Source organism: Uloborus diversus, chromosome 1 (assembly GCF_026930045.1).
Source record: "Uloborus diversus isolate 005 chromosome 1, Udiv.v.3.1, whole genome shotgun sequence".
Lineage (NCBI taxonomy): Eukaryota > Metazoa > Arthropoda > Arachnida > Araneae > Uloboridae > Uloborus > Uloborus diversus.
In genome coordinates, this window is record NC_072731.1 from 148,737,975 (window position 1) to 148,752,114 (window position 14,140).

General features: G+C 54.0%; 2 protein-coding genes across 2 annotated transcripts; both read left to right on the top strand.

The window, feature by feature from the left end:
* Positions 1–5,713: 5,713 nt before the first annotated feature.
* LOC129216202 (uncharacterized protein DDB_G0271670-like) lies at positions 5,714–9,187 on the top strand (the record flags this gene model as incomplete). The annotated part of the gene is made up of 3 exons (XM_054850391.1): positions 5,714–5,770; positions 6,755–6,805; positions 9,140–9,187. Coding segments are annotated over 3 exons (156 nt in total), but the record flags the coding sequence as incomplete, so codon positions are not given.
* Positions 9,188–13,261: 4,074 nt separating this feature from the next.
* LOC129216210 (uncharacterized) lies at positions 13,262–14,140 on the top strand (the record flags this gene model as incomplete). The annotated part of the gene is made up of 2 exons (XM_054850404.1): positions 13,262–13,324; positions 14,078–14,140. Coding segments are annotated over 2 exons (126 nt in total), but the record flags the coding sequence as incomplete, so codon positions are not given.

Consider the following 14,140-nt stretch of genomic DNA (forward strand, 5'->3'; position numbering starts at 1 on the left):
CAGCAACTCGTCGACATCAACGTCTAGAATGCCTTCCTCTTCATCCTCTTCTCCGCCCGCACTAGTTGCGCCCTCGGAAGCAGCGCTGCCTTCCTCTCCATCCCCTTCCGATTCTGCTGCAGATGATGCAGCTGCTCCACCTTCGGACGATTCCGATGCAGTTTCTGCACCACCAGATTCCCCTCCTGAGACGGATTCGGATTCAGCAACTGATTCTTCTTCTCCTTCGCCTGCTTCTTCCTCAAGTCCAACTTCAACTAACAGCAACTCGTCGACATCAACGTCTAGAATGCCTTCCTCTTCATCCTCTTCTCCGCCCGCACTAGTTGCGCCCTCGGAAGCAGCGCTGCCTTCCTCTCCATCCCCTTCCGATTCTGCTGCAGATGATGCAGCTGCTCCACCTTCGGACGATTCCGATGCAGTTTCTGCACCACCAGATTCCCCTCCTGAGACGGATTCGGATTCAGCAACTGATTCTTCTTCTCCTTCGCCTGCTTCTTCCTCAAGTCCAACTTCAACTAACAGCAACTCGTCGACATCAACGTCTAGAATGCCTTCCTCTTCATCCTCTTCTCCGCCCGCACTAGTTGCGCCCTCGGAAGCAGCGCTGCCTTCCTCTCCATCCCCTTCCGATTCTGCTGCAGATGATGCAGCTGCTCCACCTTCGGACGATTCCGATGCAGTTTCTGCACCACCAGATTCCCCTCCTGAGACGGATTCGGATTCAGCAACTGATTCTTCTTCTCCTTCGCCTGCTTCTTCCTCAAGTCCAACTTCAACTAACAGCAACTCGTCGACATCAACGTCTAGAATGCCTTCCTCTTCATCCTCTTCTCCGCCCGCACTAGTTGCGCCCTCGGAAGCAGCGCTGCCTTCCTCTCCATCCCCTTCCGATTCTGCTGCAGATGATGCAGCTGCTCCACCTTCGGACGATTCCGATGCAGTTTCTGCACCACCAGATTCCCCTCCTGAGACGGATTCGGATTCAGCAACTGATTCTTCTTCTCCTTCGCCTGCTTCTTCCTCAAGTCCAACTTCAACTAACAGCAACTCGTCGACATCAACGTCTAGAATGCCTTCCTCTTCATCCTCTTCTCCGCCCGCACTAGTTGCGCCCTCGGAAGCAGCGCTGCCTTCCTCTCCATCCCCTTCCGATTCTGCTGCAGATGATGCAGCTGCTCCACCTTCGGACGATTCCGATGCAGTTTCTGCACCACCAGATTCCCCTCCTGAGACGGATTCGGATTCAGCAACTGATTCTTCTTCTCCTTCGCCTGCTTCTTCCTCAAGTCCAACTTCAACTAACAGCAACTCGTCGACATCAACGTCTAGAATGCCTTCCTCTTCATCCTCTTCTCCGCCCGCACTAGTTGCGCCCTCGGAAGCAGCGCTGCCTTCCTCTCCATCCCCTTCCGATTCTGCTGCAGATGATGCAGCTGCTCCACCTTCGGACGATTCCGATGCAGTTTCTGCACCACCAGATTCCCCTCCTGAGACGGATTCGGATTCAGCAACTGATTCTTCTTCTCCTTCGCCTGCTTCTTCCTCAAGTCCAACTTCAACTAACAGCAACTCGTCGACATCAACGTCTAGAATGCCTTCCTCTTCATCCTCTTCTCCGCCCGCACTAGTTGCGCCCTCGGAAGCAGCGCTGCCTTCCTCTCCATCCCCTTCCGATTCTGCTGCAGATGATGCAGCTGCTCCACCTTCGGACGATTCCGATGCAGTTTCTGCACCACCAGATTCCCCTCCTGAGACGGATTCGGATTCAGCAACTGATTCTTCTTCTCCTTCGCCTGCTTCTTCCTCAAGTCCAACTTCAACTAACAGCAACTCGTCGACATCAACGTCTAGAATGCCTTCCTCTTCATCCTCTTCTCCGCCCGCACTAGTTGCGCCCTCGGAAGCAGCGCTGCCTTCCTCTCCATCCCCTTCCGATTCTGCTGCAGATGATGCAGCTGCTCCACCTTCGGACGATTCCGATGCAGTTTCTGCACCACCAGATTCCCCTCCTGAGACGGATTCGGATTCAGCAACTGATTCTTCTTCTCCTTCGCCTGCTTCTTCCTCAAGTCCAACTTCAACTAACAGCAACTCGTCGACATCAACGTCTAGAATGCCTTCCTCTTCATCCTCTTCTCCGCCCGCACTAGTTGCGCCCTCGGAAGCAGCGCTGCCTTCCTCTCCATCCCCTTCCGATTCTGCTGCAGATGATGCAGCTGCTCCACCTTCGGACGATTCCGATGCAGTTTCTGCACCACCAGATTCCCCTCCTGAGACGGATTCGGATTCAGCAACTGATTCTTCTTCTCCTTCGCCTGCTTCTTCCTCAAGTCCAACTTCAACTAACAGCAACTCGTCGACATCAACGTCTAGAATGCCTTCCTCTTCATCCTCTTCTCCGCCCGCACTAGTTGCGCCCTCGGAAGCAGCGCTGCCTTCCTCTCCATCCCCTTCCGATTCTGCTGCAGATGATGCAGCTGCTCCACCTTCGGACGATTCCGATGCAGTTTCTGCACCACCAGATTCCCCTCCTGAGACGGATTCGGATTCAGCAACTGATTCTTCTTCTCCTTCGCCTGCTTCTTCCTCAAGTCCAACTTCAACTAACAGCAACTCGTCGACATCAACGTCTAGAATGCCTTCCTCTTCATCCTCTTCTCCGCCCGCACTAGTTGCGCCCTCGGAAGCAGCGCTGCCTTCCTCTCCATCCCCTTCCGATTCTGCTGCAGATGATGCAGCTGCTCCACCTTCGGACGATTCCGATGCAGTTTCTGCACCACCAGATTCCCCTCCTGAGACGGATTCGGATTCAGCAACTGATTCTTCTTCTCCTTCGCCTGCTTCTTCCTCAAGTCCAACTTCAACTAACAGCAACTCGTCGACATCAACGTCTAGAATGCCTTCCTCTTCATCCTCTTCTCCGCCCGCACTAGTTGCGCCCTCGGAAGCAGCGCTGCCTTCCTCTCCATCCCCTTCCGATTCTGCTGCAGATGATGCAGCTGCTCCACCTTCGGACGATTCCGATGCAGTTTCTGCACCACCAGATTCCCCTCCTGAGACGGATTCGGATTCAGCAACTGATTCTTCTTCTCCTTCGCCTGCTTCTTCCTCAAGTCCAACTTCAACTAACAGCAACTCGTCGACATCAACGTCTAGAATGCCTTCCTCTTCATCCTCTTCTCCGCCCGCACTAGTTGCGCCCTCGGAAGCAGCGCTGCCTTCCTCTCCATCCCCTTCCGATTCTGCTGCAGATGATGCAGCTGCTCCACCTTCGGACGATTCCGATGCAGTTTCTGCACCACCAGATTCCCCTCCTGAGACGGATTCGGATTCAGCAACTGATTCTTCTTCTCCTTCGCCTGCTTCTTCCTCAAGTCCAACTTCAACTAACAGCAACTCGTCGACATCAACGTCTAGAATGCCTTCCTCTTCATCCTCTTCTCCGCCCGCACTAGTTGCGCCCTCGGAAGCAGCGCTGCCTTCCTCTCCATCCCCTTCCGATTCTGCTGCAGATGATGCAGCTGCTCCACCTTCGGACGATTCCGATGCAGTTTCTGCACCACCAGATTCCCCTCCTGAGACGGATTCGGATTCAGCAACTGATTCTTCTTCTCCTTCGCCTGCTTCTTCCTCAAGTCCAACTTCAACTAACAGCAACTCGTCGACATCAACGTCTAGAATGCCTTCCTCTTCATCCTCTTCTCCGCCCGCACTAGTTGCGCCCTCGGAAGCAGCGCTGCCTTCCTCTCCATCCCCTTCCGATTCTGCTGCAGATGATGCAGCTGCTCCACCTTCGGACGATTCCGATGCAGTTTCTGCACCACCAGATTCCCCTCCTGAGACGGATTCGGATTCAGCAACTGATTCTTCTTCTCCTTCGCCTGCTTCTTCCTCAAGTCCAACTTCAACTAACAGCAACTCGTCGACATCAACGTCTAGAATGCCTTCCTCTTCATCCTCTTCTCCGCCCGCACTAGTTGCGCCCTCGGAAGCAGCGCTGCCTTCCTCTCCATCCCCTTCCGATTCTGCTGCAGATGATGCAGCTGCTCCACCTTCGGACGATTCCGATGCAGTTTCTGCACCACCAGATTCCCCTCCTGAGACGGATTCGGATTCAGCAACTGATTCTTCTTCTCCTTCGCCTGCTTCTTCCTCAAGTCCAACTTCAACTAACAGCAACTCGTCGACATCAACGTCTAGAATGCCTTCCTCTTCATCCTCTTCTCCGCCCGCACTAGTTGCGCCCTCGGAAGCAGCGCTGCCTTCCTCTCCATCCCCTTCCGATTCTGCTGCAGATGATGCAGCTGCTCCACCTTCGGACGATTCCGATGCAGTTTCTGCACCACCAGATTCCCCTCCTGAGACGGATTCGGATTCAGCAACTGATTCTTCTTCTCCTTCGCCTGCTTCTTCCTCAAGTCCAACTTCAACTAACAGCAACTCGTCGACATCAACGTCTAGAATGCCTTCCTCTTCATCCTCTTCTCCGCCCGCACTAGTTGCGCCCTCGGAAGCAGCGCTGCCTTCCTCTCCATCCCCTTCCGATTCTGCTGCAGATGATGCAGCTGCTCCACCTTCGGACGATTCCGATGCAGTTTCTGCACCACCAGATTCCCCTCCTGAGACGGATTCGGATTCAGCAACTGATTCTTCTTCTCCTTCGCCTGCTTCTTCCTCAAGTCCAACTTCAACTAACAGCAACTCGTCGACATCAACGTCTAGAATGCCTTCCTCTTCATCCTCTTCTCCGCCCGCACTAGTTGCGCCCTCGGAAGCAGCGCTGCCTTCCTCTCCATCCCCTTCCGATTCTGCTGCAGATGATGCAGCTGCTCCACCTTCGGACGATTCCGATGCAGTTTCTGCACCACCAGATTCCCCTCCTGAGACGGATTCGGATTCAGCAACTGATTCTTCTTCTCCTTCGCCTGCTTCTTCCTCAAGTCCAACTTCAACTAACAGCAACTCGTCGACATCAACGTCTAGAATGCCTTCCTCTTCATCCTCTTCTCCGCCCGCACTAGTTGCGCCCTCGGAAGCAGCGCTGCCTTCCTCTCCATCCCCTTCCGATTCTGCTGCAGATGATGCAGCTGCTCCACCTTCGGACGATTCCGATGCAGTTTCTGCACCACCAGATTCCCCTCCTGAGACGGATTCGGATTCAGCAACTGATTCTTCTTCTCCTTCGCCTGCTTCTTCCTCAAGTCCAACTTCAACTAACAGCAACTCGTCGACATCAACGTCTAGAATGCCTTCCTCTTCATCCTCTTCTCCGCCCGCACTAGTTGCGCCCTCGGAAGCAGCGCTGCCTTCCTCTCCATCCCCTTCCGATTCTGCTGCAGATGATGCAGCTGCTCCACCTTCGGACGATTCCGATGCAGTTTCTGCACCACCAGATTCCCCTCCTGAGACGGATTCGGATTCAGCAACTGATTCTTCTTCTCCTTCGCCTGCTTCTTCCTCAAGTCCAACTTCAACTAACAGCAACTCGTCGACATCAACGTCTAGAATGCCTTCCTCTTCATCCTCTTCTCCGCCCGCACTAGTTGCGCCCTCGGAAGCAGCGCTGCCTTCCTCTCCATCCCCTTCCGATTCTGCTGCAGATGATGCAGCTGCTCCACCTTCGGACGATTCCGATGCAGTTTCTGCACCACCAGATTCCCCTCCTGAGACGGATTCGGATTCAGCAACTGATTCTTCTTCTCCTTCGCCTGCTTCTTCCTCAAGTCCAACTTCAACTAACAGCAACTCGTCGACATCAACGTCTAGAATGCCTTCCTCTTCATCCTCTTCTCCGCCCGCACTAGTTGCGCCCTCGGAAGCAGCGCTGCCTTCCTCTCCATCCCCTTCCGATTCTGCTGCAGATGATGCAGCTGCTCCACCTTCGGACGATTCCGATGCAGTTTCTGCACCACCAGATTCCCCTCCTGAGACGGATTCGGATTCAGCAACTGATTCTTCTTCTCCTTCGCCTGCTTCTTCCTCAAGTCCAACTTCAACTAACAGCAACTCGTCGACATCAACGTCTAGAATGCCTTCCTCTTCATCCTCTTCTCCGCCCGCACTAGTTGCGCCCTCGGAAGCAGCGCTGCCTTCCTCTCCATCCCCTTCCGATTCTGCTGCAGATGATGCAGCTGCTCCACCTTCGGACGATTCCGATGCAGTTTCTGCACCACCAGATTCCCCTCCTGAGACGGATTCGGATTCAGCAACTGATTCTTCTTCTCCTTCGCCTGCTTCTTCCTCAAGTCCAACTTCAACTAACAGCAACTCGTCGACATCAACGTCTAGAATGCCTTCCTCTTCATCCTCTTCTCCGCCCGCACTAGTTGCGCCCTCGGAAGCAGCGCTGCCTTCCTCTCCATCCCCTTCCGATTCTGCTGCAGATGATGCAGCTGCTCCACCTTCGGACGATTCCGATGCAGTTTCTGCACCACCAGATTCCCCTCCTGAGACGGATTCGGATTCAGCAACTGATTCTTCTTCTCCTTCGCCTGCTTCTTCCTCAAGTCCAACTTCAACTAACAGCAACTCGTCGACATCAACGTCTAGAATGCCTTCCTCTTCATCCTCTTCTCCGCCCGCACTAGTTGCGCCCTCGGAAGCAGCGCTGCCTTCCTCTCCATCCCCTTCCGATTCTGCTGCAGATGATGCAGCTGCTCCACCTTCGGACGATTCCGATGCAGTTTCTGCACCACCAGATTCCCCTCCTGAGACGGATTCGGATTCAGCAACTGATTCTTCTTCTCCTTCGCCTGCTTCTTCCTCAAGTCCAACTTCAACTAACAGCAACTCGTCGACATCAACGTCTAGAATGCCTTCCTCTTCATCCTCTTCTCCGCCCGCACTAGTTGCGCCCTCGGAAGCAGCGCTGCCTTCCTCTCCATCCCCTTCCGATTCTGCTGCAGATGATGCAGCTGCTCCACCTTCGGACGATTCCGATGCAGTTTCTGCACCACCAGATTCCCCTCCTGAGACGGATTCGGATTCAGCAACTGATTCTTCTTCTCCTTCGCCTGCTTCTTCCTCAAGTCCAACTTCAACTAACAGCAACTCGTCGACATCAACGTCTAGAATGCCTTCCTCTTCATCCTCTTCTCCGCCCGCACTAGTTGCGCCCTCGGAAGCAGCGCTGCCTTCCTCTCCATCCCCTTCCGATTCTGCTGCAGATGATGCAGCTGCTCCACCTTCGGACGATTCCGATGCAGTTTCTGCACCACCAGATTCCCCTCCTGAGACGGATTCGGATTCAGCAACTGATTCTTCTTCTCCTTCGCCTGCTTCTTCCTCAAGTCCAACTTCAACTAACAGCAACTCGTCGACATCAACGTCTAGAATGCCTTCCTCTTCATCCTCTTCTCCGCCCGCACTAGTTGCGCCCTCGGAAGCAGCGCTGCCTTCCTCTCCATCCCCTTCCGATTCTGCTGCAGATGATGCAGCTGCTCCACCTTCGGACGATTCCGATGCAGTTTCTGCACCACCAGATTCCCCTCCTGAGACGGATTCGGATTCAGCAACTGATTCTTCTTCTCCTTCGCCTGCTTCTTCCTCAAGTCCAACTTCAACTAACAGCAACTCGTCGACATCAACGTCTAGAATGCCTTCCTCTTCATCCTCTTCTCCGCCCGCACTAGTTGCGCCCTCGGAAGCAGCGCTGCCTTCCTCTCCATCCCCTTCCGATTCTGCTGCAGATGATGCAGCTGCTCCACCTTCGGACGATTCCGATGCAGTTTCTGCACCACCAGATTCCCCTCCTGAGACGGATTCGGATTCAGCAACTGATTCTTCTTCTCCTTCGCCTGCTTCTTCCTCAAGTCCAACTTCAACTAACAGCAACTCGTCGACATCAACGTCTAGAATGCCTTCCTCTTCATCCTCTTCTCCGCCCGCACTAGTTGCGCCCTCGGAAGCAGCGCTGCCTTCCTCTCCATCCCCTTCCGATTCTGCTGCAGATGATGCAGCTGCTCCACCTTCGGACGATTCCGATGCAGTTTCTGCACCACCAGATTCCCCTCCTGAGACGGATTCGGATTCAGCAACTGATTCTTCTTCTCCTTCGCCTGCTTCTTCCTCAAGTCCAACTTCAACTAACAGCAACTCGTCGACATCAACGTCTAGAATGCCTTCCTCTTCATCCTCTTCTCCGCCCGCACTAGTTGCGCCCTCGGAAGCAGCGCTGCCTTCCTCTCCATCCCCTTCCGATTCTGCTGCAGATGATGCAGCTGCTCCACCTTCGGACGATTCCGATGCAGTTTCTGCACCACCAGATTCCCCTCCTGAGACGGATTCGGATTCAGCAACTGATTCTTCTTCTCCTTCGCCTGCTTCTTCCTCAAGTCCAACTTCAACTAACAGCAACTCGTCGACATCAACGTCTAGAATGCCTTCCTCTTCATCCTCTTCTCCGCCCGCACTAGTTGCGCCCTCGGAAGCAGCGCTGCCTTCCTCTCCATCCCCTTCCGATTCTGCTGCAGATGATGCAGCTGCTCCACCTTCGGACGATTCCGATGCAGTTTCTGCACCACCAGATTCCCCTCCTGAGACGGATTCGGATTCAGCAACTGATTCTTCTTCTCCTTCGCCTGCTTCTTCCTCAAGTCCAACTTCAACTAACAGCAACTCGTCGACATCAACGTCTAGAATGCCTTCCTCTTCATCCTCTTCTCCGCCCGCACTAGTTGCGCCCTCGGAAGCAGCGCTGCCTTCCTCTCCATCCCCTTCCGATTCTGCTGCAGATGATGCAGCTGCTCCACCTTCGGACGATTCCGATGCAGTTTCTGCACCACCAGATTCCCCTCCTGAGACGGATTCGGATTCAGCAACTGATTCTTCTTCTCCTTCGCCTGCTTCTTCCTCAAGTCCAACTTCAACTAACAGCAACTCGTCGACATCAACGTCTAGAATGCCTTCCTCTTCATCCTCTTCTCCGCCCGCACTAGTTGCGCCCTCGGAAGCAGCGCTGCCTTCCTCTCCATCCCCTTCCGATTCTGCTGCAGATGATGCAGCTGCTCCACCTTCGGACGATTCCGATGCAGTTTCTGCACCACCAGATTCCCCTCCTGAGACGGATTCGGATTCAGCAACTGATTCTTCTTCTCCTTCGCCTGCTTCTTCCTCAAGTCCAACTTCAACTAACAGCAACTCGTCGACATCAACGTCTAGAATGCCTTCCTCTTCATCCTCTTCTCCGCCCGCACTAGTTGCGCCCTCGGAAGCAGCGCTGCCTTCCTCTCCATCCCCTTCCGATTCTGCTGCAGATGATGCAGCTGCTCCACCTTCGGACGATTCCGATGCAGTTTCTGCACCACCAGATTCCCCTCCTGAGACGGATTCGGATTCAGCAACTGATTCTTCTTCTCCTTCGCCTGCTTCTTCCTCAAGTCCAACTTCAACTAACAGCAACTCGTCGACATCAACGTCTAGAATGCCTTCCTCTTCATCCTCTTCTCCGCCCGCACTAGTTGCGCCCTCGGAAGCAGCGCTGCCTTCCTCTCCATCCCCTTCCGATTCTGCTGCAGATGATGCAGCTGCTCCACCTTCGGACGATTCCGATGCAGTTTCTGCACCACCAGATTCCCCTCCTGAGACGGATTCGGATTCAGCAACTGATTCTTCTTCTCCTTCGCCTGCTTCTTCCTCAAGTCCAACTTCAACTAACAGCAACTCGTCGACATCAACGTCTAGAATGCCTTCCTCTTCATCCTCTTCTCCGCCCGCACTAGTTGCGCCCTCGGAAGCAGCGCTGCCTTCCTCTCCATCCCCTTCCGATTCTGCTGCAGATGATGCAGCTGCTCCACCTTCGGACGATTCCGATGCAGTTTCTGCACCACCAGATTCCCCTCCTGAGACGGATTCGGATTCAGCAACTGATTCTTCTTCTCCTTCGCCTGCTTCTTCCTCAAGTCCAACTTCAACTAACAGCAACTCGTCGACATCAACGTCTAGAATGCCTTCCTCTTCATCCTCTTCTCCGCCCGCACTAGTTGCGCCCTCGGAAGCAGCGCTGCCTTCCTCTCCATCCCCTTCCGATTCTGCTGCAGATGATGCAGCTGCTCCACCTTCGGACGATTCCGATGCAGTTTCTGCACCACCAGATTCCCCTCCTGAGACGGATTCGGATTCAGCAACTGATTCTTCTTCTCCTTCGCCTGCTTCTTCCTCAAGTCCAACTTCAACTAACAGCAACTCGTCGACATCAACGTCTAGAATGCCTTCCTCTTCATCCTCTTCTCCGCCCGCACTAGTTGCGCCCTCGGAAGCAGCGCTGCCTTCCTCTCCATCCCCTTCCGATTCTGCTGCAGATGATGCAGCTGCTCCACCTTCGGACGATTCCGATGCAGTTTCTGCACCACCAGATTCCCCTCCTGAGACGGATTCGGATTCAGCAACTGATTCTTCTTCTCCTTCGCCTGCTTCTTCCTCAAGTCCAACTTCAACTAACAGCAACTCGTCGACATCAACGTCTAGAATGCCTTCCTCTTCATCCTCTTCTCCGCCCGCACTAGTTGCGCCCTCGGAAGCAGCGCTGCCTTCCTCTCCATCCCCTTCCGATTCTGCTGCAGATGATGCAGCTGCTCCACCTTCGGACGATTCCGATGCAGTTTCTGCACCACCAGATTCCCCTCCTGAGACGGATTCGGATTCAGCAACTGATTCTTCTTCTCCTTCGCCTGCTTCTTCCTCAAGTCCAACTTCAACTAACAGCAACTCGTCGACATCAACGTCTAGAATGCCTTCCTCTTCATCCTCTTCTCCGCCCGCACTAGTTGCGCCCTCGGAAGCAGCGCTGCCTTCCTCTCCATCCCCTTCCGATTCTGCTGCAGATGATGCAGCTGCTCCACCTTCGGACGATTCCGATGCAGTTTCTGCACCACCAGATTCCCCTCCTGAGACGGATTCGGATTCAGCAACTGATTCTTCTTCTCCTTCGCCTGCTTCTTCCTCAAGTCCAACTTCAACTAACAGCAACTCGTCGACATCAACGTCTAGAATGCCTTCCTCTTCATCCTCTTCTCCGCCCGCACTAGTTGCGCCCTCGGAAGCAGCGCTGCCTTCCTCTCCATCCCCTTCCGATTCTGCTGCAGATGATGCAGCTGCTCCACCTTCGGACGATTCCGATGCAGTTTCTGCACCACCAGATTCCCCTCCTGAGACGGATTCGGATTCAGCAACTGATTCTTCTTCTCCTTCGCCTGCTTCTTCCTCAAGTCCAACTTCAACTAACAGCAACTCGTCGACATCAACGTCTAGAATGCCTTCCTCTTCATCCTCTTCTCCGCCCGCACTAGTTGCGCCCTCGGAAGCAGCGCTGCCTTCCTCTCCATCCCCTTCCGATTCTGCTGCAGATGATGCAGCTGCTCCACCTTCGGACGATTCCGATGCAGTTTCTGCACCACCAGATTCCCCTCCTGAGACGGATTCGGATTCAGCAACTGATTCTTCTTCTCCTTCGCCTGCTTCTTCCTCAAGTCCAACTTCAACTAACAGCAACTCGTCGACATCAACGTCTAGAATGCCTTCCTCTTCATCCTCTTCTCCGCCCGCACTAGTTGCGCCCTCGGAAGCAGCGCTGCCTTCCTCTCCATCCCCTTCCGATTCTGCTGCAGATGATGCAGCTGCTCCACCTTCGGACGATTCCGATGCAGTTTCTGCACCACCAGATTCCCCTCCTGAGACGGATTCGGATTCAGCAACTGATTCTTCTTCTCCTTCGCCTGCTTCTTCCTCAAGTCCAACTTCAACTAACAGCAACTCGTCGACATCAACGTCTAGAATGCCTTCCTCTTCATCCTCTTCTCCGCCCGCACTAGTTGCGCCCTCGGAAGCAGCGCTGCCTTCCTCTCCATCCCCTTCCGATTCTGCTGCAGATGATGCAGCTGCTCCACCTTCGGACGATTCCGATGCAGTTTCTGCACCACCAGATTCCCCTCCTGAGACGGATTCGGATTCAGCAACTGATTCTTCTTCTCCTTCGCCTGCTTCTTCCTCAAGTCCAACTTCAACTAACAGCAACTCGTCGACATCAACGTCTAGAATGCCTTCCTCTTCATCCTCTTCTCCGCCCGCACTAGTTGCGCCCTCGGAAGCAGCGCTGCCTTCCTCTCCATCCCCTTCCGATTCTGCTGCAGATGATGCAGCTGCTCCACCTTCGGACGATTCCGATGCAGTTTCTGCACCACCAGATTCCCCTCCTGAGACGGATTCGGATTCAGCAACTGATTCTTCTTCTCCTTCGCCTGCTTCTTCCTCAAGTCCAACTTCAACTAACAGCAACTCGTCGACATCAACGTCTAGAATGCCTTCCTCTTCATCCTCTTCTCCGCCCGCACTAGTTGCGCCCTCGGAAGCAGCGCTGCCTTCCTCTCCATCCCCTTCCGATTCTGCTGCAGATGATGCAGCTGCTCCACCTTCGGACGATTCCGATGCAGTTTCTGCACCACCAGATTCCCCTCCTGAGACGGATTCGGATTCAGCAACTGATTCTTCTTCTCCTTCGCCTGCTTCTTCCTCAAGTCCAACTTCAACTAACAGCAACTCGTCGACATCAACGTCTAGAATGCCTTCCTCTTCATCCTCTTCTCCGCCCGCACTAGTTGCGCCCTCGGAAGCAGCGCTGCCTTCCTCTCCATCCCCTTCCGATTCTGCTGCAGATGATGCAGCTGCTCCACCTTCGGACGATTCCGATGCAGTTTCTGCACCACCAGATTCCCCTCCTGAGACGGATTCGGATTCAGCAACTGATTCTTCTTCTCCTTCGCCTGCTTCTTCCTCAAGTCCAACTTCAACTAACAGCAACTCGTCGACATCAACGTCTAGAATGCCTTCCTCTTCATCCTCTTCTCCGCCCGCACTAGTTGCGCCCTCGGAAGCAGCGCTGCCTTCCTCTCCATCCCCTTCCGATTCTGCTGCAGATGATGCAGCTGCTCCACCTTCGGACGATTCCGATGCAGTTTCTGCACCACCAGATTCCCCTCCTGAGACGGATTCGGATTCAGCAACTGATTCTTCTTCTCCTTCGCCTGCTTCTTCCTCAAGTCCAACTTCAACTAACAGCAACTCGTCGACATCAACGTCTAGAATGCCTTCCTCTTCATCCTCTTCTCCGCCCGCACTAGTTGCGCCCTCGGAAGCAGCGCTGCCTTCCTCTCCATCCCCTTCCGATTCTGCTGCAGATGATGCAGCTGCTCCACCTTCGGACGATTCCGATGCAGTTTCTGCACCACCAGATTCCCCTCCTGAGACGGATTCGGATTCAGCAACTGATTCTTCTTCTCCTTCGCCTGCTTCTTCCTCAAGTCCAACTTCAACTAACAGCAACTCGTCGACATCAACGTCTAGAATGCCTTCCTCTTCATCCTCTTCTCCGCCCGCACTAGTTGCGCCCTCGGAAGCAGCGCTGCCTTCCTCTCCATCCCCTTCCGATTCTGCTGCAGATGATGCAGCTGCTCCACCTTCGGACGATTCCGATGCAGTTTCTGCACCACCAGATTCCCCTCCTGAGACGGATTCGGATTCAGCAACTGATTCTTCTTCTCCTTCGCCTGCTTCTTCCTCAAGTCCAACTTCAACTAACAGCAACTCGTCGACATCAACGTCTAGAATGCCTTCCTCTTCATCCTCTTCTCCGCCCGCACTAGTTGCGCCCTCGGAAGCAGCGCTGCCTTCCTCTCCATCCCCTTCCGATTCTGCTGCAGATGATGCAGCTGCTCCACCTTCGGACGATTCCGATGCAGTTTCTGCACCACCAGATTCCCCTCCTGAGACGGATTCGGATTCAGCAACTGATTCTTCTTCTCCTTCGCCTGCTTCTTCCTCAAGTCCAACTTCAACTAACAGCAACTCGTCGACATCAACGTCTAGAATGCCTTCCTCTTCATCCTCTTCTCCGCCCGCACTAGTTGCGCCCTCGGAAGCAGCGCTGCCTTCCTCTCCATCCCCTTCCGATTCTGCTGCAGATGATGCAGCTGCTCCACCTTCGGACGATTCCGATGCAGTTTCTGCACCACCAGATTCCCCTCCTGAGACGGATTCGGATTCAGCAACTGATTCTTCTTCTCCTTCGCCTGCTTCTTCCTCAAGTCCAACTTCAACTAACAGCAACTCGTCGACATCAACGTCTAGAATGCCTTCCTCTTCATCC